This window comes from Mchenga conophoros, linkage group LG18 (genome assembly GCF_057382185.1).
Source record: "Mchenga conophoros isolate Kocher_MC1m ecotype Shallow Benthic linkage group LG18, M_conophoros_male_GT1.1, whole genome shotgun sequence".
NCBI lineage: Eukaryota > Metazoa > Chordata > Actinopteri > Cichliformes > Cichlidae > Mchenga > Mchenga conophoros.
The window spans coordinates 37,527,106-37,552,988 of record NC_140543.1 but is presented as its reverse complement, the minus strand read 5'-3'; the positions used below and the strand labels follow the sequence as shown (position 1 = coordinate 37,552,988).

The 25,883-nt window shown below is 42.7% G+C and overlaps 1 protein-coding gene and 1 non-coding gene across 4 annotated transcripts in view; both read right to left on the bottom strand.

Moving 5' to 3' along the window:
• Positions 1-10,165, bottom strand: part of LOC146554463 (glycogen debranching enzyme-like) — a 41,613-nt gene extending 31,448 nt beyond the window's left edge. For 2 of the 3 annotated variants that reach the window (XM_085254788.1, XM_085254786.1), the window contains exons 1-5: positions 10,017-10,165; positions 6,628-6,756; positions 4,344-4,554; positions 633-802; positions 166-369 (exon numbers count right to left, since the gene is read on the bottom strand). In XM_085254788.1, coding sequence (XP_085110914.1) covers positions 166-369; positions 633-802; positions 4,344-4,554; positions 6,628-6,715 — 673 coding nt within the window. In that variant the 5' untranslated portion in view covers positions 6,716-6,756; positions 10,017-10,165. Of the gene's footprint in view, positions 1-165; positions 370-632; positions 803-4,343; positions 4,555-6,627; positions 6,757-9,815; positions 9,936-10,016 lie in introns of those variants that run through there. The other variant, XM_085254787.1, reaches the window with a different exon arrangement.
• Positions 10,166-21,257: 11,092 nt separating this feature from the next.
• On the bottom strand, positions 21,258-21,329 carry trnap-agg (transfer RNA proline (anticodon AGG)). Its single transcript has one exon. It is a non-coding gene; the product is annotated as a tRNA-Pro (tRNA).
• Between the last annotated feature and the right edge of the window lie 4,554 nt (positions 21,330-25,883).

The window sequence follows — 25,883 nt, the reverse complement described above, 5'->3', positions numbered from 1 at the left end:
GCAAAGCACAGGGTAGAGCGCTTAGAGGGGAGCTGTCAGAATCTAAAGACAGCAGTGAACAGCAGCCGTCTCACATCAGATGCAGGAGGTGGCCTTTGACCTTCGAAGGGAAGGAAGCGGTGTTGCAGTACACTAATGAACGGCCCTCCTCATGGCTCAACTCACCAGTATGGTTATACACCACATCTGTGATGCACAGCATGTCCCACTCTGTCTTTAGCTTCTCCACCAGCCCCCCCACATCTGTCCAGTCGTAGCTGCGACCCGCTGGGCTGAACTCTGGGTTGACGCTCAGCTGGTCAGCTAAGGAGTAGCAGGACCTGGACTCCCCCAGAGTCTGCACTGGAGTGAAGTGGATCATGTTGTATCCTGGAAGACAAACCCACAGACGTACTATTAATCCTTCTATACGGCATTTTGTTTGATAGTCCTGACATGTGATGAATCCCCTCACACACTGCACTGTCCATGTGATGTAGTACCTGCACACACAGGAGGATTGATTCAGAGAGTTTAGGCCGATGACAGGAACCATGGTCGTCAATAACAACCAGAAGTGACCGAGTTTGCATTTTATGATTGAACACAAAAGAAAGAACCAGAGTCCGTGTGGGCGTGCCGTGCTAACCTACCCGACTCCTTGGCCACTCTAAGTCTATCTGGCCAGTCGTCCAAGTGTCCCAGACATTTGGACAGGTAGGTCTGGATGGTGATGCAGTCTAACGGCAAAGTATGGTCGTCGGCCCCGACACGGAGAACTGGATCCACCACAATATAACCTCCTCCTATACGCTCCGCGTCTCTGATGGAATTTAACAAAGTACAGCAGGTTAAGGAAATATACAAACGTGTCATATCACAATATGATCGATAGACTGACACCATGTATTTACTTTCTCTAGATAACAACAGTGAGACAAGCGCAGGCTTATCTGAGAGCCACGAGTCCGTTTCAGATGATGATGGAGTACCTAACAGTGAGGAAGAGGAGGTGATACTTGTAGCTGCTGATATGCAACCCAAAAGCAAACAAAGCGTTTAAGAGAGTGTTGCTGGAGCACTTCCTACTTAGAGTCCATGACAGGAGGAGCAGAAAGGTGGATGAAATGACTGATGTGGCTACACGATGGGAACGGAGGGCAAGTGGTTAAAACGCCTGAGCCAAGTAGCCACATCGCTGGGAGAAGTTTCACTTTAAAAATATGATTCCGACTGGGTGACATCACTTTAGATATTTTAATACTTAAAGTGTTAAGCAGTTATCTTACAGTTTTTCTTCATTTGCTGGGAAAAACTCAGTGCAGCGTTTAATACTTGACCATAATATTTTATTACGATATCAGAAAATCCCACAGGTACTGTAGTACTGCAGTGCTTTGAATCATACCCATCTAATAGAGTCCAGTTTGTTAATGTAAACGTGGAGGCTGCTTCATATACAAAGGCTAACTGTGGCTTCCACGGGTTGCTGTGGGCTTTCCTTAGTATTAGGTATAGATATGCGATTCCCACTTTTATCTATCCATGAAGCAAAATAACACACATCACTACTACTTCTAGATTCGACTCTTGTAATTCATCGTTAAAAAAGCCTCCAGTTGATTCACGGTGCTGCAGGATAAGTACTGACAGGGACTACAAACAGCACATTTCTCCTGTATTGGCTTCTCTTCATTGAATCTAACTTAAAATCCTTCTCACATACAAGGTCTTAAATAATCAGGCCCCATCTTATCTTAATGACCTTGTAGTACCATATCACCCTATTAGAGCACTTCGCTCTCGCTCTGCAGGCCTACTTGTTGTTCCTAGAGTATTTAAAAGTAGAATGGGAGGCAGAGCCTTCAGTTTTCAGGCCCCTCTTCTGTGGAACCAGCTTCCAATCCTCCCTTAGTTATGCTGCAAGAGGCCTCTCTTGGTGGAACGGAGCTTTGAGTCAGTGAACTGGACCTTTCAAGCACACCTGTTGTTGGTGCCTCTTGGAAGATTTGATATCGACTGCTGAGCGGTACAGAGTTCCACAATTAAAACGATCTGTTAGAATGAATCTGCAGGATGTCTGTGCATTGCACCAGTACACTTTGTGCATGAACCCTGTCGAGTAAACTATACTGGTTAGTACTTGGCACTCCACCCACTGCTCTAAATGTTGTCTGAATATTACTGGATCCTTTCTGGATGGCGTTACACAGAAAAGCTAACTGAGGTTTCGAGATGTCAGAAACCATTTGGTGACATCAAAGTGGTGACATCCATTTTTCATTTACATGCTATAGTAAACATGAGGGCAATCCCAAAAGTAAGGTGTCCTATTGTTTTAGAAATACAAGCAACCGTTTATTTTCCATAGTATGTGCAGCATTTTAAAGCTTAAAGACTCATTTTCCTACATAATCGCCATTTCGGTCGATGCGTTTTTGTAGACGCTGTGACAGTTTTACAAAGCCCACGTCATAGCCGCTCGCCGCAGAATCACCTTCCTGACAAATGTTTCTTTGGGAACAGGTGGTAGTCACTGGGTGCGAAGTCTGGACTGGTGGCTGATGATGTTTAGGGATGGGTACCGGTGTCGGTTCTGACATAAACGGTAGTAATCAGACCGAAAAGCAGCGCACATTTCGGTGCTTTATTTCGGTGCTTTTTTTTCCTGAGCTGTGATACACTTCTAGCCAATCATTTTACGTTTCCGAGAATAGTAGGCGGGCCCAGGTACGTACGTTCTTTTAGAGCAAACTCAGCAGCAACAAGTGCTTTAAGCTGATACTGTGATACTGTCAAAGGAGGTAACACCTCAAATCCGATGAAACACCTGGCGACGCATAGCGTTTTTTTTTAAAGCCCAGAAATGCGCCGTATTTGATAGCTTGCTGCGAGACCTCACACCGAGCACATCTACTGCGGGTGGGTTGCCTGTTATGCAACATCCCCCAAAAACACGAAGAGGAGAGTCCTGGCCCCTAGCCCTGCCAGTGTAGCATAAATGATGACGGATGATGATGGCAGCAGCAGCCGTTCTTCTCTGCGTGAGTAGCTAAATGTTGTTCGTGTGCAATTTAAGTTGAGTAGGCTAACCACGTTATTACATTAATGCATGTAAGGTGAACTAGCAAACATCATCATAGCTACATGCGGCTGTCCTCTTGTTTGATGGCAGATACTCCCTTCACCCTGGCTAAAAAGGCTAAAATGACCAAAGAAAAAGTGGAAAACAGTTAAACATGAGAGGTTTTTGGACAAAGTTTGTGTTTTTTCCATTGTTTAAGCACTGCTTCCAGCCAAGAGTGATACCATATATGCCCCATAGCTGCAGGAAAGGCACATATTGTTATCTTTTTACAAAAAAACAGCTGAGCATGAGAGGTTTTTGGACAAAGTTTGTGTTCTCTATTCTTTAAGCACCGGTTTGAGCACCGTTTGAGCACCGGCACCGTTTCAAAAGTACCGATTTGGCACCGGTATCGGATAAAACCTAAACGATACCCATCCCTAATGATGTTCCAACCAAAGTTTTGCAGGAGAGCGACAGGTGGACGGGTGACGTGTGGACACGTGGTATAACTGCAAATGAACGGTTCATATGCAGCTCCAGTTAAATAAAGACAATAAATGTAATATTCTTAACATTGTCTCTAAATGTTACAAACCTGAAAGTGCTCAAATTAGTTAAACTCAATTGTATTTATACAGCACCAAATCACAATTACCCCAAGGTGCTTTATATTTTAAGGTCGACCCTACAATAATGCATCCAGAGAAAACCCAACAATCATATGACCCCCTGTGAGCAGCACTTTGGTGACAGTGGGAAGGAAAAACTCCCTTTTAACAGGAAGAAACCTCCAGCAGAACCAGGCTCAGGGAGGGGCGGGGCCATCTGCTGTGATTGGTTGAGGTTGCTGCTCTAGTCTGCATGCCAAATATCCTTGGGCCAGATACAAACCCCAAGTGCTCTGGGAGATTGCTTTCAGCTGGAATATTAATTTATAACCTAAAAAATAGTAATAATTAGTTCCTGGTTTGATTTCCACCTAGCCAGACCTATTCAGCATCTTATTCCGGGACTGGCCGGCATCTCTGACTGACACCTTTATCACGCTGTTTCACAAAGTATTCACTTCTTAAACAATTTATAGAGTTCTACAATAATTTTTAATAAACATGGACAAATGAAGAACAGACTGTCTAACATAAAGACATGCTATCACAGGCTTTAGTGATAGCGTGGATGATTCCAACAAAATGATTTAACTGTTGGAATATTTTCCACTGCCATTTCCTGAATTCAGCTTTGACATTGAAACCCCGGATTTATAAAATGTGGGCGACTGTCAGGAGGGTCTTACACATATCCAAAGTAGTACTGATAGGACCCAGCCAACTTGAGGTCCAGAGAGCAGAACTTATCAGAGTCTTCTTCCTTTCCTGTTGGGTAGGTCCATGGCAAAACACGGAAGTTGTTTCGGTCAAACAGCTGTCCTTCAAGTGGATAGTTGGTGTGCACCATAACCTTCTTTCCCTGAAGGCTTGGACCGAGACGGAACTGCAGCTCAAACCCTGGGCAGACAGAAAAGTACGACACAAACTGAACAAACTGTGTTGGGAATTTGAATTGTAAGGAAAATTCCACTTTGTCTTCACCCTGTTAAAATGTCACAACTGTTTGTGTCTCAACAAGTCTGAAAAGATTCCCCTCTTGCAGTAATCATTACTGCTACCCACTCACAAGACAATCCCACATCCCTGACACACACACACGCACACAGTCATTAGCAGAAAACTGTAGGTCTTGTTGGTCCTCCAGAGTTAGGACAGAGTTTAATTGTCTGTCTATAAATAGTCCCATATGACAGGCAGCCAACAAAATCCTTATCAGATGCAGAGCCCTCTAAATGCCAAGTGGCACATCTCTTCAACCCTTTCAGCCAAGCCGACACGCACACAAACATTTCACGCATGCACAAACGTGCATACACGGTGCATCCCAACAGAAAGGCCACACTGTTTTCTGCACAGCACTCAGCCAGCAGCTGTGCTGACTGCAGAGATGCTCAGAGCAAACTACAGAGATCATTTTAGCAAAGTTACACAATGATTTAAATCATTCTGCTGACCACCAATTGACACATTATTGCTGATGTGAATTACAAGTTTACCTGACCTGTGTTTCCCCTCAGACAGCAGTTTCAATGCTCTGACCCCGGGAATACATTTGACTGATTCTCTAGTTTCACACTTCAGAGAACAGAGTCACCAATAACCAGAGTTTGTTCCTGGTGTTTGTGTTGTCAAATGAGGAAAATCAATTTTAACAGTGGACAGGCTGACTGTAGGGCTACAATACCTCTTCAGTTACCTAGCTTGTTTCCCGACTGCGCGGGATGATTTGCTAGGGAACAGCTTATGGTGGCTTATCTACCATTGCCCTCACCTAGCTAGCTGCAGGATTTTTGAGGGAGAGAAGCCAGGTCTCCAATTCACTGAGCTTGGCCTCCAAAGCTGGAAACGCATCTTTAACACTAAATGAGGCTGAGGAATAACTACACATTTGATACACCGAGTCAGAAAGTGATGAAGGGTCACATGACAAAGCCACACCCAACTGATTTCAGCTAAGAATTAAGCTAAAAGCTATGCTGCACTAACAAATCCAAAAGACAACATGAGAAATAAGATGAATATAATTTTCAGGAAGTGTATTTCTGAGAAAGCATGTGAAGGCTGCACTATGAAATAAGACGTAGGAATGAGTGGACACGGGAACAAAATGAAATGGCTTTGGTTTATATTTTCTACATGACTTTGTATACATTCAGAAAAGCCCTTCCTAACTTGTGATTTTTTTATTTTTTTTTTAATGAAACTGAGTGTTGAAGCTGAACCTTGGTACCTTCCACATAAAACAATGGTTCCCTCAATTGCTTTCCTCAGAGTGAGGACTATAGCTCATCAGTATAACACTGGTTCCTTATGCAAACAGAAAAAGATTGGATCAGTGCATCCCTACACTTAATATATAACCACCTGCAACTGCATCTGCTTACAGTAATGCAATCACCACCATTCTTCCAATGCAGACGTCTGTGCCATTTTCTCACCGTCATAACTCTGACAGGCCACACATGACTGTTTCAGTCTTATCCCCTTATTATGTTTCATTTAAACTGTTTAACCTACATTTATTTGAGCCATGTCCAACATGAACAAATATAAATGCAACTAACAAACAAACAAAACACAGATTTTTGCATTTGTAGGGATTGTTGCAGAATTTTTAAAGGTTTATGCTTCGTCTTGCATTGAAACCAAGGAACAGTGTCTACACTGTGTGTGTGGATAGGTCTTCAGCAGTGATTTACCGACTATTTGGCTTAATATTAATACAAATATATATGTGGATTGAACATTTCCGACCTTTTCAACCGAAACAACAGCAAGACACGCACATTCAAATTTTCAATGTATAAGATTAGTAGCATATAAAAACATTATCAACCAACTTAGCAGCTTAGTAGATGGAGCCACTGCAGCATAATCCCACTGCATAATATTAAACATTAAATGCAGGATTTTATAAAGTAACTGCTATTGAACAGTGCAGTACATTCAGTAATACAGTCAGGTTCTTACCTTGCTCGAGTCTGAACAGAGTTCTCTCTAAATTCTGCTTGTCGTTGAGCATGAGGACTCTAATCTGCTTCAGGTGTTGAGGCAACATACTGGGAGAATCGGTTCAGATTTAGACTGATCCCTGCCCTCCTGTCAGGACAAAAACAGGCAGGTTACTACGTGACCTACCGTGAAACACACTTTCTAACTAAACACAGTGAGAGCCATCTGTCCAATCAGCACCAGCGGGAATCTTAATATTGGAAGTGTATGTGCCATATCAGCATCGCAGTCCAACTGGCCTCAGGTAGCACCAAGTGTAATGGAAAAACCCAAGTTCAAAACTTTGGTTTAATAACTACAAAGTTCTTAAACACTGTATTGACAGAGAGGTGCAGGGTCTTAAAGGCTTGTCTTTGTGCCTGCCGTCCTTAAACTGGCTGATGTTGATGATTAAAAAAAAAAAATCAGTTTGTTTTTTCCTCCAGGAAAGATGATTTTATAAAAAGTGTCAACTCAATAAATAAACACTTTTTCCAGCTATTCATTGGAAATGTGTCACAGATATACAGCACTCACTGGTATCTTTAAATGGCATCTCGTTTTCCAGTATGCCACTATCAGACTGAAGGGTGAGTTTCTTCATCCCTACTGTGAACCTCTAAAGGTTAAATACAATCAGTGCTTTCAGAGTGTAGTTCCTCACTGCCACTGTGGTCATATTCACATTCAATTTTGTTATTTACCAATAAATTTCAACAGGTATCAAAATCTTTTCCAACAAACAGCAGATAATGTTTCAGTAACTGAAAAGCATGACTGCTAACATATACTACTTTACATTTACTGTGAGTTTGGTTTCAGCACTTTCTAATCTTTGTTACACGCCATGTTACAAAAGCAGGATCACAGGGATTCCCGGATGGCAAACAGAGAGAAAACCAAGATATCAGCAACAAGTCCTTCAAGTCCCGGGAACGGTGAAGCCTGGGTTCCATGGATCCCACATGTTTAGGGCTGGGTATCGTCACTGATTCCTAGAATCGATTCGAATCGAGGAAATTTTGCCTCAGAAAGTCAGAAATAATATAATTCAGATCAGTACATTTACATATTTTTCTATCTATAAAAAGGAAGCTGACACTTTCCAGACTTTATCAAAGGTGTGAGCATCACAGCAGAGGCCTTTGTGTCAAAGTCGCTGAAGATAAAACACAGAAACACATGATTTTCCTGGCCTGGGATTTTATAAAAATATTCTGCAGTACATCAAAAATGAAAGAAAACCATTAATCAGCATATGAACATCACCTCCGAAGTTACAGCGGTTTTATTAGAGACACGGCTAAGCGTTTTGCATTTTGTATAATTTTAAAAAGTTTACATTTGTTCAGAAGCCTGTTGAACAGCAGAAATTAGGTTTTCTTTTCAGAAGTAAGTAAAAACAACATCGGCCGACAGCCTGTAAACAACGGTAGACTTGTGCGTAACAAGCAAGCGAATAATGCAGGAGAGAGAGAGCGCAACAGCAAAAGTCAGAGTGAATTCATGACGATGTTTATGTGAAGCGTAGTTTGGATCTTCTTTTGCTGCTGGTTCAGTCAATATTGTTTGGAGAGAGATCAGACTAACAGCTTTAGAATCGGCGCAAAAAGGGCGTAAATGCCGACGCATCAGAATCAGCGAGCTGTCGGCTTTCACCCCCGACCGTGTCCGTGCCGTCGGTGAGAAAGGCAACATCTCACCGATTCTGCTCCGCGCTGTGTGTTTACGTCTTTGTGCAGAAGCCGTGTTCCTGCTCTCATTCACTGTCTTAGCTGTTTGGTGGTTGTTGAAATTTTGTGACGTTTCACCTGAGATTTTGGAATTTTGGGCAAAATACATTTATATTAAAAAAAAAAATCGATTCAGGATTTTAATGAATCGATAGCACGTTATCCAAGCCAGAATCGATTTTAATCGATGAATCGATTATTAAAACCCACCCCTGCACATGTTTTTAAGAGTTGCTTGATCAGGAACAGATTTGGGGAGTTAGGAAGCAAAGTAAACAACTCCCTCCTGTCTCCTGCACATACACAAATCCACTGTTCTGTCTGTACTACTACACACTCAGTAATTAGTCTTGCAGTTAGTGGATGGCACTGCAATAATCATGGTGATTCGGGTTTCCCTGGCAACTGGCATGATGACAACAAAGGGTGATGTGGTTAAAAGGGAAAAACAAACACTTCAGGTAGTGAGTTTATTAAGACATGCTTTAAGCAATCCATTCTTACACAAAGTGAGGAAGTTCGGGCCTCATTTCACATAACATACAGCAAGTAACTACAGTTAGTTTAAAGTGACAACGACTCATGAATTTGGACATCAACTATCCTCTGTGAACTGTGAACCTTGTTTTTTTACACCATAAAAAATATATTTTTAAAAGAATATTTCACAGCACGTCCTACCAATCAGATCTACAGGATAACATACATGTTTAACTGAGTGCAAAATGAAGCCCATTAAACACCCGACAGAGACACTACAGTACGCGGATATAGTGAGTCTTAATATTCCTGCTAGGTTTGAATTCAGGGATTACTGCGATGTAACTGCAAACCTCGCTCTGCACTGACAGGAGCAGGTTAACGCGTCTGAAGTCACTGAACCCCACTGACCTCTCTTCCGAGTCTGCGCAGTGCTTCGAGGTGGCCAGGATAAGGTCAGGAATTCTGCCGTTAATGTCACAGCATCTATTTTTAAAAGCGTCCAGCTCATTCGGTACATTGGGTCCACGCCATTACAAACTCAGAGACATGGACATTTACATCAAGTTAATAAGCATTTGCAACGGAAAAACACGAGTCTGCACAGCTAACGTCCTTCATGTGGCTGCGCTCAGTTTAAAGGCGAGCTCGTTTCTTGTTGCCTCGCTTTGCTGCACAGCACCAGTGTTTAACTATTTCACAGTTCGGCACAGCGTGTCTGAAGAAACACGGTCAACAAAACAGCGGAATCATTGTGTTTCACACGGTGTGACAGCCTGCACACACACACCGTCAGCCAGTAGCACAGCGCGCTGTAGTGGGCGCTGCTGTCAAGCGACAATTTCACTGCGGAAAATAACACAGTAGAGCGATTTGGCCCCAATACTTCAATAATAATCCGCATTTACAAGCTAACGAGGTCAGCGGGGACAGAAGAATGAAAATGCTGTTTACCAGCAAACAGCTGACACTCCGTTTAACCACAGCAGGCTCCAAAAGTGAACAGACAACTGCAACGTGAAAAGGGTCACGTTACAAATAACATCACAGCCGTTAGTTAAGCAAACGCCGCTGAGCTAACGTAGCTAGCAACTTGTCTTCCAAGCTAGCATCGTCATCGTCTAACAACACGAGCAAAGGCAAAACGCCGTTCACCTGTCCGTTGTGTGTCCGGGGTCCGTCACAGCAACAGAACAGTTTGTGGTATTTTCCCGGATAGACAGCAGCTGTAGGGAAGGGGCGTGGCTACAGACCGTACAGTTTAGTGCTTTCACCGTAATGATGCGAAAAAACGAGCAATAAACGTGTAAAGCGAATTTTCCGTTTTGAAAGCCCTATTTAACAAAAACAGCACACAAAGATTTGAGCTAAAGTAGAAGTCTGGGTTTGTCTTTATATGTAGCACTGTGCAAAAGCTTTATGTTTTGTTTCCCACAGCCAGCGTCCGCAGCACAACACCGCCTAAACTTGTTAGTTTGAAGTGTTGTGGTGAAGTTTACAGTGTTGGGCTGGTACAAGGCAGGCTGCGGTGTTAATGGCCAGTATTAGGTATTATAATACAAGACTGGTATTTATGCTGATCTGTCTGTTTTTATCCTGTTGGATTTACCTAATCCACAAAGAGCAGTAAACACAGCAGGTTAGTCTGTATGCAAAGAAGAAAAATATAGAGGAGTTCACATTATACATATTTATATGTTTTATTTTTATTTATTTGCTGCACACCAGCTGTTAGGTTTTCCCCACCCACTAATTCCCAGGTTAACCCCTGGGCACAATGTATCTGCTCCTGTTAACACTGGTGTCTGAGACTGCTGCTGACACTTTTAAGAGATGCTGATAATAAAAGCTTTATTTTGTGGCATGTCTACTTTATTGGGCAGAAGCAGTAGTAGACAGAAGACACAGCAGAGACCTGTGGGACATGACCTGCAGGAAAGAGCCGATACTGGACTCGATCCATGGCCACTTCAAAAACAATATGTGGTACATGTTCTACCAGCTGTTGGTATTGTTATTTGGAACATTTGCAATGAAAAGAGTGAAAGAGTTTATGCTTCTTTAACTTAGGAGCATGTATGTCCCTTTGTCTTCTTTCATCTCTTGTCTCACCTTCACTTCTCACTGGGTTTGCCAGTAGTTAACATTTATTTTGTCATATCTACCCTTCGGATCAGGTACTAGTCTTGTCAAGGATAAATAGATGTAAGTGATTGAATTGAGTTCAGTGTATGATAATGTAATAACAGATCTTTAGGTTTATCTGCTTTTGTAAGCACTGTGTAGCCATTTCATGCTCAGTTTATGCATCTAATGAGATTTACACAGTGCCAGTGTTGTCCATTATAGTCCCTTTATCCAACTGTCTTGGGCCTTTTCGGTCACCTACTATATTAAAGATATATTAGTCTTTAATGGAGACTTAATGGAGCAGCTTTGTCCACTTACTACAGATCCACAGGTTGTGCTGGGGGCATTGCAACTGTTCATGAGAATCACCTCCGTCCTGTCTTTTTTCTGCTTCAATTTCTAACAAACATTTACAGTGGTGTGAAAAAGTGTTTGCCCCCTTCCTGATTTCATATTTCGTTTGTATGTTTGTCACACTTCAATGTTTCAGATCATCAAAAATTTGAATATTAGACAAAGATAACAGAAGTCAACACAAAATGCAGCTTCTAAATGAAGGTTTTTATTATTAAGGGGGGAAAAAATCCAAACTTACATGACCCTGTGTGAAAAAGTGAAACCAGTTCATCAGAAATTCTGCTCCCAAATGAACAAAATGAACATAAGAAATACACAGTACATATAGTTATAATTATAGAAGTTATAGTATATTATACTGTATATAAATGTACCTGTCCACTTGTTAGTTACATACTCACGTGGAGGCAGGGACCTCGCAGAGGAAGCATTACTCCCAACCTATCATAAGATTGTGTTGTACATTGTTATATGTAGTTTTTTTTTTATTAATAAAAACATCAAGAAGTCACAAACAACAGTAGAACACACCATGGTACATGATTAAACAAGGAAGGCTTATTCATCAAAATTATTTATTATTAAAATAGACACAACATCATTTTTTCACCCCAAAAAACACATGTTCAAAACACCAGCCAGATACCAGACAAGCTGTTACATGATATCAAACAGAAGCTGTCAACTCAGCTCTGTGGGCAATCATAATGAAGCAGTTCATTAGAAGTTGTAGATTCAAGCTGCTCTTCATACCTTTGGCCACCAGATGTCACCAAAGAGGCTTGTGTTGAAAAGCTTGGCGTAATGAACCACTTTTCTCTACAAACGTCAGTGTTTCAGCCTCATTTGGCCATCACTGCGGTAAACTAAAAACCTTTATTGCACTGTAGCAAATATACTAAAGAAAAAAACCAAAAACAGGAAACAGTAACAGAAATCTGGAAACTAGCAACTATGGATATAACACACACACAGAACAATAAGGAGAACCAAGACCAAGAATAACAACAAATCAAAGACTATAACTTCAACTAGAATCATACTGGGTCACAGACCCAGTAGACCCAGTAGTCGTAGTCGCTCAGCAGGATCGTTGATATGATGGAAGCACACAGGTGGTATCAGATCAGACGCTATCTGTAATTGGATGCATCGAATTTTCCGTTATAACTTATGACATGTTTATTTATAAGGTTAGCCATTATGCTAGGAACATTAAAAGCTTCCTTCACAAACAGTCTTGGTTTTTTTTCCTCATCAGCATCATGTATCTAGATTGCTGTTCGTGGTTTCAGTGTTGTTTCTTGCAGTTTTGATGAACATTTGAAAATTAATATTAACACAGATATTTTGTGCATTCTTTTCTAGGAGGGTTGTAGTGACCTGTGTATTAAAAAAGGAAAAATTCTATACATTCAGGACTTATATGTGGTCTAAATGAAACTTTGTTTGAGGGATGTGACAAATATGAAAAATTTGTTTAACTGAGATGGAAATACCACAACATACAATAATACAATTATAATAACAATAGCAGCATGTATTTTTAACCAGCATATTATAGCATAATGCTAAAGTATTTTACTTATTTTACTGTAGTTTTTTCATTTTGCTCTCTCTCTATCTGTTTGAGTGTTGGTGTTGTGTTTCAGGGACAGGTGCTCCTCTGGTTTCCCACCCTTGAATTCAGCATAACTACAAACACATCTGTTGGTAATGACCTGATTCCTACTGTCTTCATACCTGCCTCTTGCTTTATTTTTGCTCTGCTCTTATCTTACTTTCTTTTCTCACCTGTGCAGAAAACCTCAGAAGCAGAATCTGACTGAGCTGTAGGAGAGAGATTCCCGAGAGGAGATCATACTGTGCATGTGTCTGTGGGAGCCCGGGCCTTGCTAACTCAAACTTCCTAAATGCACCTTTAACTATTGCACATAAACGTGATGAACTTTTCTTCCACACTAAGCCCATACTGGTTATGACAGAACAATTAGGTCAGAAAATGACCTCTGCAGAGTGCTCGCTGTGTAAGTCTGTGAAGGTTCTCAGTCATCCAGGTCATCGTAGTCAAAGGTGAAACGTCTTCAAGTAACTTAAAGAAGTCCAGACGCTTTTCTTTGCAAGGTCCTTTGGCTCGCTCTGTAAGAACACCAGCTAAAATTCAGGGAATTTAAAATAGAAAGTAGCTCGTCCACAGAAGGACTGGTAGCTCCCCTTACGATGAGGGTTCAGATCGCGCGAACAGGTGTGAAATGTGTGTTTAGTTAGTTTGTTTGCTTGTTTTAATCAATTTTAAATCATGCTTTTTATTTGTTTTTGTTTCTAATGTCTCTGTAAAGCACTTTGAATCACCTTGTTGTTGAATTGTGCTATACAAATAAATTTGCCTTGCCTTGCCTTGCCTTGCCTAAAGTATGCGCCGTCACAGCTGTAGACAATAGGATGTAATTGGAGGTATGTTAATATCGTCAGCTGCAGTCAGTACCCAGCCTCAGCTTTTGTTTGCGACCACCTGAACATCTAGGGAGAGCTCGTCCCACTCCAGAAGTACTCAGTGGTGAGTTGGATGAAGGTGGAGGATTCTCAGTGTTTTTGGTGTTTAGACAACAGAATCAAACCTATGCTCCATATAGTGCAAAGACTGCCTTCCTGGTGGTGTTGTTGCGTGGACATGCTTTGAGGTGGGTAGCTTCACTACCAGGTCCTTTCTCTGTCCACGTGCTCACCTGACTTCGATCCCGAGTAAAATTCCCGGATGGCAGCCTGGCTGCTAAATTAAACATCCCATTGGAGGATTTACGTGGACCCTTACAGGTTTCAGCACCTTCTTGGTATCGCTCACAGAACACAGTCTCTCTCTCTCTCTTTGTCTGTTAATCACTCATATCAGATGCAGTTATACATTTTTGAAGCCCCTAATTCACCTGTTATAACCGGCAAAGACGGGGCAGATGTGCATCTGTCTGTTTTACTGGATTACACATAGTTGCAGTCCAAAGTCACAACTGTCCTTGCTAATGTATCAAATGATTTTACAACTTGGTGACATTCAGTTTCCAACATGGCCACGGTGGTTAGCAAGATGAAACTCATCAGTGTCAGGCCAAATCACTGAGGCTTGTTTACTTGCTAATGCTAGCTGTGCTTCCATACAAAGTGCAGATTGTTACTGATCTTAGATCAGTGAAAGCTGAGCACCAGCAGCTTGCCTCCCAGCAGTTTAGAATAAAAGACCAGTGCTTTATCCACAAGTTTATGTGCAAGCCACCAGAACAAAGCTAATGGGCTCTCAGCTTACTCAGGTGTAGTCTTTGTTGATGGGAGAAGGACACATCTGTATGACAGAGAGAGCTTCAGTTACCTATGGGATTGAAATAAGCATAGCTTTCAGTGACAGTAGACAACTGTGGCTAAAGGCTGGTTGCATATATTAACTGACAGACAAGAAGGTTCATGAAAGCACTGCTTCGGATGAAAGGAGATGGCTTTGGCCATGTCCACAGTTACGTTTTCGTTTGAAAACGCATCTTTTTCTCTCCGTTTTGGCCTCCCATCCACACTGAGACGGCATTTTCAGTCAAGGAAAACGCAGCGTTTTGAAAACGCTCTCCAAAGCGGATACATTTGAAAATGCTGTTTTCACATCACAGTGTGGACAGTGAACCCAGAGCCTTTTTGAAAACAATGACACATGTCATGTGACCAATTAAACTAAGATAGCAGAGGGCATTATACAGCAGTTGTTTTGTTTGCTCTCAATTTTGACAACCCTATTAAAGATTAATATCAGTTTGTACATGCTCCAGATATGTCATGGTTCTCAATATCTGGAGAGGTTGAGGTGTGTTTTTTGTCTTCGCCTCTCCCACCAGGGCGGAACTGGACCTTGATTCCCCGCCTCTGAACCTGTCCTGAACACACACCACACATTTACACTGATGCTGGCAGACTACTTAAGATGGCATGAGAGCCTGCTTTTTCACCGGATTGTCACACTACCCAACTGTCCGTGACAGAACGACTCACCCATAATGAACCCAGCTGACAGAGCACAGAGGAAAATGTTCTGGACTTGTAGCTGGTGATGTCAAAACAAAGCTTTACGAAGCTCTGAGGCTTTTTGAAACACGGTGTCACAATGGCCACGGGCCGATAGCTAAATTGGACTCAATTGCAGATAACCACAAACAGAGACGGCTCAAACGTTTTGCAGTGTTTATTATTTAGTCATCAAGTGAATTCGTGACAAGGTGTTGCTAACGATGTAGCCGTGGGTCAGTGGGGGTGAACGTTGATTTAACAGGTTGCGACGGGAACGGAGTGGTTGCATCTGGGAAGAGAACAGGGTTAAGAAGGCGGCAGGTTCAGGGTATCCTAGCAGAGGTGGAACTGACTGATAGCGCTTACTGGTGACCGGCGTGAACCTCGCTTTGAGGGAGAGGTGGTGATAGTCCAGGGGAGTAGTGGAAAGGCTGGCAGACCTGAATTCCGCTGTGTCCAAGGTGGTGAGGCTGGAGGGCAGGCAAGTGAGGGTCCTTGTATTCTTCCTGAATATGAAGATAATCCAAGGAGAGCTGGGGTTGAGGGTGATGACAAAGAAGGTCCAGAAAATGTGAGGTCGTTGAAGAACTGGCGGTGAAGGAGAGTCTGAGGGGGCCTTAAATCCTCAACCTGATTGCCCCGAATCAGTCTCAGGTGTGCAGGACTGCAGCAGGGATGATGGCTCCGCCTAGGGGTGGAGACCAAGGAACTCAGGTGCCTGATAGAACTTTCCAGTCGAGTCTCCAGATCCTGACAGTACCCCTCCCTCAAGGGACGCCTACAGGCAGCCGACCTGGCTGCAGACTCTGTCGTGACCTGTAGAAATCAGAAATCAGAGCGTGGTCAAGAATAAAAGAGCGAGGAACCCATGAGCGCTCCTCAGGACCGTAGCCCTTCCAGTCAACCAGGAACTGGCGACCTCTGCCACGCTGGCGCACATTAATGATCCTCCGGACTGTATGAGCTGGGTGACCATCGATGAGTCGGGCAGGTGGAGGGGTGTTGGAAGGTGGGCACAAAGGACTGGTGTGGACGGGTCGAATCTGCGAAACATGGAAAACTGGATGGATCTGTAGAGATGCCGGAAGGGTGAGTTTGACTGCACTGGGAGAAACAATAGAGTGAATGGTGTACGGTCCTACGAACCGAGGTGCCAGTTTACGGGATGACACTTTGAGAGCAATGTCCTTAGCCGCCAACCATACCTTCTGCCCCGGGGCGTATCTAGGTGCTGGAGTTCGACGGCGGTCCGTGTATTCGCGTTTAGGGGTGGGTTTTAATAATCGATTCATCGATTAAAATCGATTCTGGCTTGGATAACATGATATCGATTCATTAAAATCCTGAATCGATTTTTTAATATAAATGTATTTTGCCCAAAATTCCAGAATCTCAGGTGAAATGTCACAAAATTTTGACAACCACCAAACATTTAAAACAGTGAATGAGAGCAGGAACACGGCTTCTGCACAAAGACGTAAACACACAGCACGGACACGGTCGGGGCTGAAAGCTCTCTCTCTCTCGCCGTGTCTCTAATAAAACCGCTGTAACTTCAGAGGTGATGTTCATATGCTGATTAATGGTTTTCTTTCGTTTTTGATGTACTGCAGAATATTTTTATAAAATCCCAGGCCAGGAAAACCTTCATGTGTTTCTGTGTTTTATCTTCAGCGACTTTGACACAAAGGCCTCTGCTGTGATGCTCACACCTTTGATAAAGTCTGGAAAGTGTCAGCTTCCTTTTTATAGATACAAAAATATGTAAATGTACTGATCTGAATTATATTATTTCTGACTTTCTGAGGCAAAATTTCCCAGATTCAAATAGAATTGAATTGAATTGAATCGAATCGAATCAAATCGTGGATCGAATCGATTCAGGACCTTTTGAATCGGAATCGAATCGATTCTAGAAATCAGTGACAATACCCAGCCCTATTCACGATGGCAGGCGGCAGCTTTCTTCAAGGCTTCACGGGTTTGGGTCCACACATTCCGGCAACGCTGGAGATGGTGTTGGACCGAGGGCACAGCCAAATCAGCCTCTTCGGTAGGAAACAGTGGAGGTTGGTAACCTAGGGAAGCTTCGAAAGGGGAAAGACCCGTTGAAGCTGAGACATGAGAATTGTGTACATACTCGACCCATGGTAGGTGTGCAGCCCAGGTAGCCGGGTTATGGTTGGTGACACAGCAAAGGGCAGCCTCCAATTCTTGGTTTAGTCTCTCTGTTTGACCATTTGTTTGCGGGTGGTAACCGGAGCTGAGATTGACTTGAGCACCCATGGCAGAGCAAAAAGATCTCCAGACCTGAGAGGTGAACTGGGGTCCTCTGTCTGATGTGATATATGCAGGGATTCCATGGACGCTGGACGGATCAATCGGTGGCCGCGTTACAGGACGCACTCGATGACGCAGGCTGGGGCATGTTCAGAAACAGCTCCGATGATGATGTCAACGTGTTTACGGAAGCGGTTGTGGGATTCATCGGGAAACTAGCGGATGATACCGTGGAGACAAAGACTATCACAACGTTTCCCAACCAGAAGCCGTGGGTGGATAAAACCATCCGCAACGCTCTGAGATCCCGCACTGCTGCCTACAACATGGGACTCACGACGGGGGACATGGACCCGTACAAAGCCGCGTCATATAACGTGTGGAGGGCGGTGAAAGAGGCGAAGCAGCGCTACGGGAGGAAACTAGAGTCACAACTCCAACAGAGTGACTCTAGGAGCCTGTGGCGGGGACTAAGGACAATAACGGACTATAAAGCACCAACAACCGGTATGACGAATGCGGCCGTGACTGTGGCAGACGAGCTGAACACTTTCTATGCTCGCTTCGAGGCTGCAGCTAAGGACTCCAACAATGCTAGTGCTAGCGGCGCTAACGGCTGCAGACAGGAAGATACTGCCAGCACCGGAAACGTGCTCGTCATCTCCGAGCATGAAGTAAGGAGAGCCTTCAAGAGAGTGAACACCAGGAAAGCAGCAGGACCAGACGGCATCCCAGGTCGTATCCTAAGAGACTGCGCATACCAGCTAGCTCCTGTGTTCACTGAGATATTCAACATCTCTTTATCTCAGTCGGTGATCCCCACATGCTTCAAAGAGTCCATCATTGTTCCTGTCCCGAAGAAACCCCACCCTGCTTCTCTCAATGACTATCGCCCTGTAGCCCTCACCTCAGTAGTGATGAAGTGCTTTGAACGCCTGGTCAGAGACTTCATCATTTCTTCACTACCAGACACACTGGACCCACTACAGTTCGCTTACCATCCAAATCGTTCCACAGACGATGCCATCTCTCATCTCCTCCACACATCACTCACTCACTTGGACACTAGAAGGGGGAATTATGTTAAAATGCTCTTCATAGACTACAGCTCTGCATTTAACACCATAATTCCCTCCACACTCACCACCAAGCTGGAGCATCTGGGACTCAGCTCATCTATGTGTCAGTGGATCTCCAACTTCCTAACTGGCAGACCACAGGCAGTAAGGATGGGTGGACATGTCTCAGCCTCCACCACTCTCAGCACTGGAGCCCCCCAGGGGTGTGTTCTGAGCCCCCTGCTGTACTCTTTGTACACATATGACTGTGTGGCCACTACCAGCTCCACCACCATCATCAAGTTTGCTGACGACACCGTCGTGGTGGGCCTGATCTCTGATAACAACGAGACGGCCTACCTGAAGGAGATTAGGAATCTGGAGAACTGGTGCCAGAGGAACAACCTCCTTCTAAACGTCAGTAAGACAAAGGAGCTGATAGTGGACTTCAACACTAAGCAGGAGAGGAACTACCAGACCCCCGTCATCAACGAGTGCCAGTGGAGAGAGTGGACAGCTTCAAATACCTCGGAGTTCACATCACGCAGGACCTGTCATGGTCCTGTCACATCAACACCGTGGTGAAAAGGACTTTTGGAAAGATGTTATCAAATATCTGTCTGAAGTGTTTAAGGTAAAAATCCCTTTAAAAGGAAAACTCTCTGTACTTGGAATATATCCAAGGGAATTTAAGCAATCGGGGAAAAAACTGAATTACTGGACTATGGACTACCTCAAGCCAGAAGAGCCATTGCGCTATGTTGGAAGAGTATGGATGCTCCCTCCATGGGACTCTGGAAGAAGGAAATTGCAGTCTCTCTAGGCCTGGAAAGACTAACATATATTGCCAAGGGCAAACAATGGGACTTTGTGAATATGTGGAAGCCATATATGGATATTTTAGGGAGTGGAGGTGAAGGACATTTATGAAAAAGAAGAAAATGAAGAAGGGAAGGAGGGGAGAATCTTGTCTATCCTAACCCATTGTATTTTTGTATTACTGTGAGAACTATGCTCATTTCTACATTTGAATGTGAGGTAGGCAGGTTTGATGTATGGATGGATGTGTGAATGTGAGGGTGTTCAACATTTGTTTGTATTGTACTATAAAAAATTTCAATAAAAATATATGGAAAAAAAAACACCGTGGTGAAAAAGGCCCGTCAGCGTCTCTACCACCTCAGACGCTTGAGAGACTTCCAATCATCTTAACCTGGTTCGGGAACAGCACCACGCAGGACAGACGAGCTCTACAGAGGGTTGTGCGGTCAGCTGAGCGCACCATCCGCTCCGAGCTCCCTGACCTGCACTCAATCTACAGCAGGCGGTGCTGGACCAAGGCCAGGAAGATCGTGAAGGACCTCAGCCATCCCAACAACAGACTGTTCTCTCTGCTGAGGTCAGGAAAGCGATTCCGCTCCCTGAAGACCAACACAGAGAGACTGAGGAGGAGCTTCTTCCCGCAGGTGATACGGTCTCTCAATAACACCACCACACAGTACTGACCCACACATATGGTTCTTACACACACACTGGACTTTCTGGACATTGTTTTCACTTCATCACTTAAATCACTTTAAGCATATTTGCACTGCACAAGACATAATGTGGATTGCACAACACTGGTCACTATATTCTTCATTTCCAGTTAATACTTGTACAGCTGCTGTTATTGTGTATATATTTACTTATATTTCTTCATACATTCTTATATAGTTCTATATTGTGTATTTTGTTGTACAGTTATTTTATTTTCAACTTTAATTTATATATTTTATCTTATTCTTTCCCAGTTAAATTTACCCTTCATTCTAATTTGTGTTGTACAGTTATTTCATTTTTAACCTTAATTTATATTTTATTCCTTCCTAGTTAAATTTACCCTTTTTAATTTTTCATATTTATTTCCTATCTTATTCATAGCCTTTTCCCTTTTTGTTTTCTTTAGGTCACGAGCAGTTGTCCAAGCATTTCACGACATATCGTACTGTGTAAGACTGTGTACGTGACAAATAAAATTTGAATTTGAATTTGAAAAGGGTTCCCAGTCATCCAGGTCATGGTAGTCTGATGATCTTTGAAAGAAAGCAGCTGGAATTCTCTAAGTGCCTTGAAGACCTTTCACCTCTCCTCTGAGAACCTTCGTTAGATCTAAAACTAAACGTTGGAGAGTCCCAGGTATTTAAAACCCAGAGCGGGTTGTCTTTACCAGGGTCGTTGACCAACTATGAAACACATCACATGAGCCAAGGGGTGGAAAAAAGGTGTGGGTAATTATCAGCAGAGGTGAAACCATTATGAGACCTTCACATATGTAGTTTAACGTCTTTACACCGAAATTGAATGGCCTCAATTTCGATCAGAGTTTGTGATCTCTAACGCTTTTCCACTTGCACCTACCTAGCTTGGCTTAACTTGACTCAGCTCGATCTTTAAAGTTTCCATTAGGCACACAACACATTTACAATGCCCCAGAAGGAATGTGTCTTACCAAAGAATTCCATGAGGGTAAGAGCTTGTGATCTTAAGGGGGCTCGTCCGGGATTTGAACCCGGGACCTCTCGCACCCTAAGCGAGAATCATACGCCTAGACCAACGAGCCACAGGAAGCCTGTGTTTAAGTCTGGAACTCTGAAAGGATAGACTTAAATCGGCCTTCAAATTCAAGCAGGAATGGTGTTAAGCTCTCTTCAGTATTCATTTTTGTACCTTCAGGCCTTTGCTACTGACAAGCTCCAACAGGGATGACTCCAGAGGGACTGCACACAGTGAATGAGAAAAAAGGGTTCCCAGTCATCCACGTCATGGTAGTCTGATGAGCTTTGAAAGAAAGCAGCTGGAATTCTCTAAGTGCCTTGAAGACCTTTCACCTCTCCTCTGAGAACCTTCGTTAGATCTAAAACTAAACGTTGGAGAGTCCCAGGTATTTAAAACCCAGAGCGGGTTGTCTTTACCAGGGTCGTTGACCAACTATGAAACACATCACATGAGCCAAGGGGTGGAAAAAAGGCGTGGGTAAATATCAGCAGAGGTTTCAGGTGAAACCATTATGAGACCTTCACATATGTAGTTTAACGTCTTTACACCGAAATTGAATGGCCTCAATTTCGATCAGAGTTTGTGATCTCTAATAGCCCTTTTCCACTAGCACCTACCTAGCTTGGCTTAACTTGACTCAGCTCGATCTTTAAAGTTTCCATTAGGTGATAGTACCTGGTTACAGGAATTTTTTAGTACCTGCCCAGTAAGGTTTCCAAGGCAATCTCAAAATGTGACATATACAGATTGCGTGGCAGGGACTGTGCAGTCAATGGCATCACTCAATGACTCATGAGAGTGACTCCTTCACAAACGTTGTTTTAGAAAGACAAATTGGTGTCACACAGCACATTGAACGGTTTGGCACACAACACATTTACAATGCCCCAGAAGGAATGTGTCTTACCAAAGAATTCCATGAAGCTAAGAGGTTGTGATCTTAAGGGGGTTCGTCCGGGATTTGAACCCGGGACCTCTCGCACCCTAAGCGAGAATCATACGCCTAGACCAACGAGCCACAGGAAGCATGTGTTTAAGTCTGGAACTCTGAAAGGATAGACTTAAATCGGCCTTCAAATTCAAGCAGGAATGGTGTTAAGCTCTCTTCAGTATTCATTTTTGTACCTTCAGGCCTTTGCTACTGACAAGCTCCAACAGGGATGACTCCAGAGGGACTGCACACAGTGAATGAGAAAAAAGGGTTCCCAGTCATCCACGTCATGGTAGTCTGATGAGCTTTGAAAGAAAGCAGCTGGAATTCTCTAAGTGCCTTGAAGACCTTTCACCTCTCCTCTGAGAACCTTCGTTAGATCTAAAACTAAACGTTGGAGAGTCCCAGGTATTTAAAACCCAGAGCGGGTTGTCTTTACCAGGGTCGTTGACCAACTATGAAACACATCACATGAGCCAAGGTGTGAAAAAAGGCGTGGGTAATTATCAGCAGAGGTGAAACCATTATGAGACCTTCACATATGTAGTTTAACGTCTTTACACCGAAATTGAATGGCCTCAATTTCGATCAGACTTTGTGATCTCTAATAGCCCTTTTCCACTTACACCTACCTAGCTTGGCTTAACTGGACTCAGCTCGATTTTTAGAGTTTCCATTAGGTGATAGTACCTGGTTACAGGTATTTTTTAGTACCTGCCCAGTAAGGTTTCCAAGGCAATCTCAAAATGTGACATATACAGGGACTGTGCAGTCAATGGCATCACTCAATGACTCATGAGAGTGACTCCTTCACAAACGTTGTTTTAGAAAGACAAATTGGTGTCACACATCACATTGAACGGTTTGGCACACAACACATTTACAATGCCCCAGAAGGAATGTGTCTTATGTTAAGGTTCAAAATTGAGGAAGGAGAGTACAAACCACCCTTGTTCCAGAAGCTCTTGGTCAAACAATGATTTTTAATGAATACACACGTGTGGGAAGAACACTCTGTGCGCAGACAGCAAGTGGTCTTCAACTTACTCAAAGCATACACAGATTTTTATACTGTCAGGGCTTAAATTTAATGACGCCCCTTTAACGTCACAGATACATTTTATACATAGATCAGATCAACACCACAATGACTTTTAACCCAATTTGAAAGAACATCATCTTCTATTTTCATAGCCGGCACTTCCTTTCTACCTTTCAGTTTCTCTTTCTTGCCGAGACGACAAGGACGGTTCCTCTTTTACCGAGACACTTTCGCAGTTCCAACCAGACATGACGAACCTCTTTCCTATAAATAATTCTAACTCATGTGTGTGTGTCACGACCTCACTCAGCCTCTATGTCACCTCTCGCACTTCTGACCTTTTACCAGACCAGAGGCTCATCCTTATGTGTTACAACCTAACTGAGACTATGTATATGTCCTCTACTAAATAAATGTTTTAACCAAGAACCTCTACTAAAACCTTAATATAAAATGACCTGATATAAGTGTTTTGTAAGCATGTATTGCAATTCCTTCTATGTTCTAGTTTTCCCTCAGCATGTATCACCTGAACAGTCACGTCAGTGAAGCTTAAGACCTTTAAAGAACCTGAACATCAACTCAAATAAGCACAGATATGCAATGTGTACAAAATAGCCATAACTGCACCTGAAATACAAAGTTAACATCATCATAAACATCTTAAGGCCATCTTAAAGCTATCTGTTACATTGTTAAAGCAATGATCGTCTTAGCCTGCTGCTCAAAATAACTTCCTGCTTTCACTTCTGCAAACTCTCTGCAACTTCCTGTCAGCCTGCCACTTAGTCTTTCTGAAAGACACACACTGTTCAACCTCTGAATGCAATATCCATGCTGCAGATTATATTTATTATTTAACAATAGCAGTAAAATAATTTCCCTGCTCCACACTCCCTCTCTCGACCTCTGGAACACCAGAGGTCGCAATACATTGCGTCCTCGCTCTGCAAATCAGACAACCTCATGTCATCTAATTGGTCCGGTAATAAACACCAGCTCCCCTTCGAGAACACTCCATGTGTAAGCTTTAGGTTTTCTCGGTCCCTCTCTTGTGGTTCATCAGGCCTCGGACCTCCCTGTGGTCGCCGAGATCTTCTGCAAAGGAAGCAAAATACCTTTTCCTGCACCTCCCTAACTTATCCTATTTGGGACTCTTTAATCAAAAGCATGATCCTAATTATCTTCTTTAACTTATTGACTTGTATTTATGTATATTCTTCAACGTTACTCATCACCTTAAAACTCTTTAAGCGCTGCTTTCACGTCCGGTTGCTTGCTCTATTTTCCCTTATCTGATCATCAACATCCTGTACACACAAACTGTCGCTGCTGCAAGTGCCTTCACTCTGATCTTAAGTCACCTTTTTAACAAGAAAATCATTATAAGCGCCTATTCTACTAAAAGCTCCAAAAGAAAACAACCACTTTAATCAATTAAGTTTAAGCATATAAGCAATTACTCCTGTATACATTTCATCATAGTTAAATGCTGCCTTGAAACAACTCCTGTGTGTTAACTTCATCTTAACCTCACATTTCCTATGTTATAACCCGTTTTGGTATAGCCTTTTTATTTCATTTGCTCCTTTTAATGTAACAATACCTTCTAATTCTAGTTTATCAGACTTAACCAAAATATATGCTTTCCTTCCTCTTTGGTCCTTCTTTAAGTTCAGTTAAAAGCTAAATGAATTTGAGGCCTTTTGCCTGGAATCAATACTGTCATGTGTGTTTCTGTGTAATATCTGTCTGTGTAAGCCTACATTATAACCACTACTTCTAGAAATCAAAAGAAATCAAACCTGTTCTCCTCCTTCAACCCTCACTAATTTTCCCCAAAGGATATCTTTTTGTCAACGTGTCCCACAATTTCCCTCTAAGATTTGTACACAGCTTTAAAACCCTGGTATTGTATCTTCTAAACAGGATTCAGTTCTTTAATCCTTTAACCTTAACATAAAAATAACTGTTTCAGTTTTACCATACCCAAATGACCAAAAACCCCAAAAAGTCCTAAAATGATCCTAAATTATTAAACAATTATTAAACCCTAAATTCCCCCTTTATTTTGACACATGAAATGTGTCACAATACTATACAAAACTTAAAATGCTCAGTTTTCCCCACTCATGATCCAATCTGTGTCTTACAAATAAACTTAAAACAGAACAATTATCAGTCATGTGTTCCTCCAATTAAGAAAATGTTTCCCCTTTAACATTTGGCATTCTCCCAACCATATACTATAATCCCATAATCTAACCCCAGTCAACAAAACAGAAATTTTCTCTGGTAAAAGCCAATTGTTTGTCCACATTTATTCATCCCCCGTCATCCAGCCACACATTCACATGCAGTCACACCATATATTGCTAATAATGGAGCAAGTGATCAGATTCTCCACCCTCAGCAAAATGAGCTCAGTCATTTTTTATTTTCCATAGGAAAATATTTCTTTATGCTTTTGGACTGGATTGACTCGCATAAAATCCTTTTTACAGGGACTTACGACCTGAATAGTCCCCACAGGTAGCTTTCTCCTCAGCCAATTGTAATCTGGAAAGCCCCCTTATATTTGCTCTTCCCGAGAATTTTCAGCGCCGTTACTCACTGTTGCAGGCCTGCTTAAAACAGAAATGAAA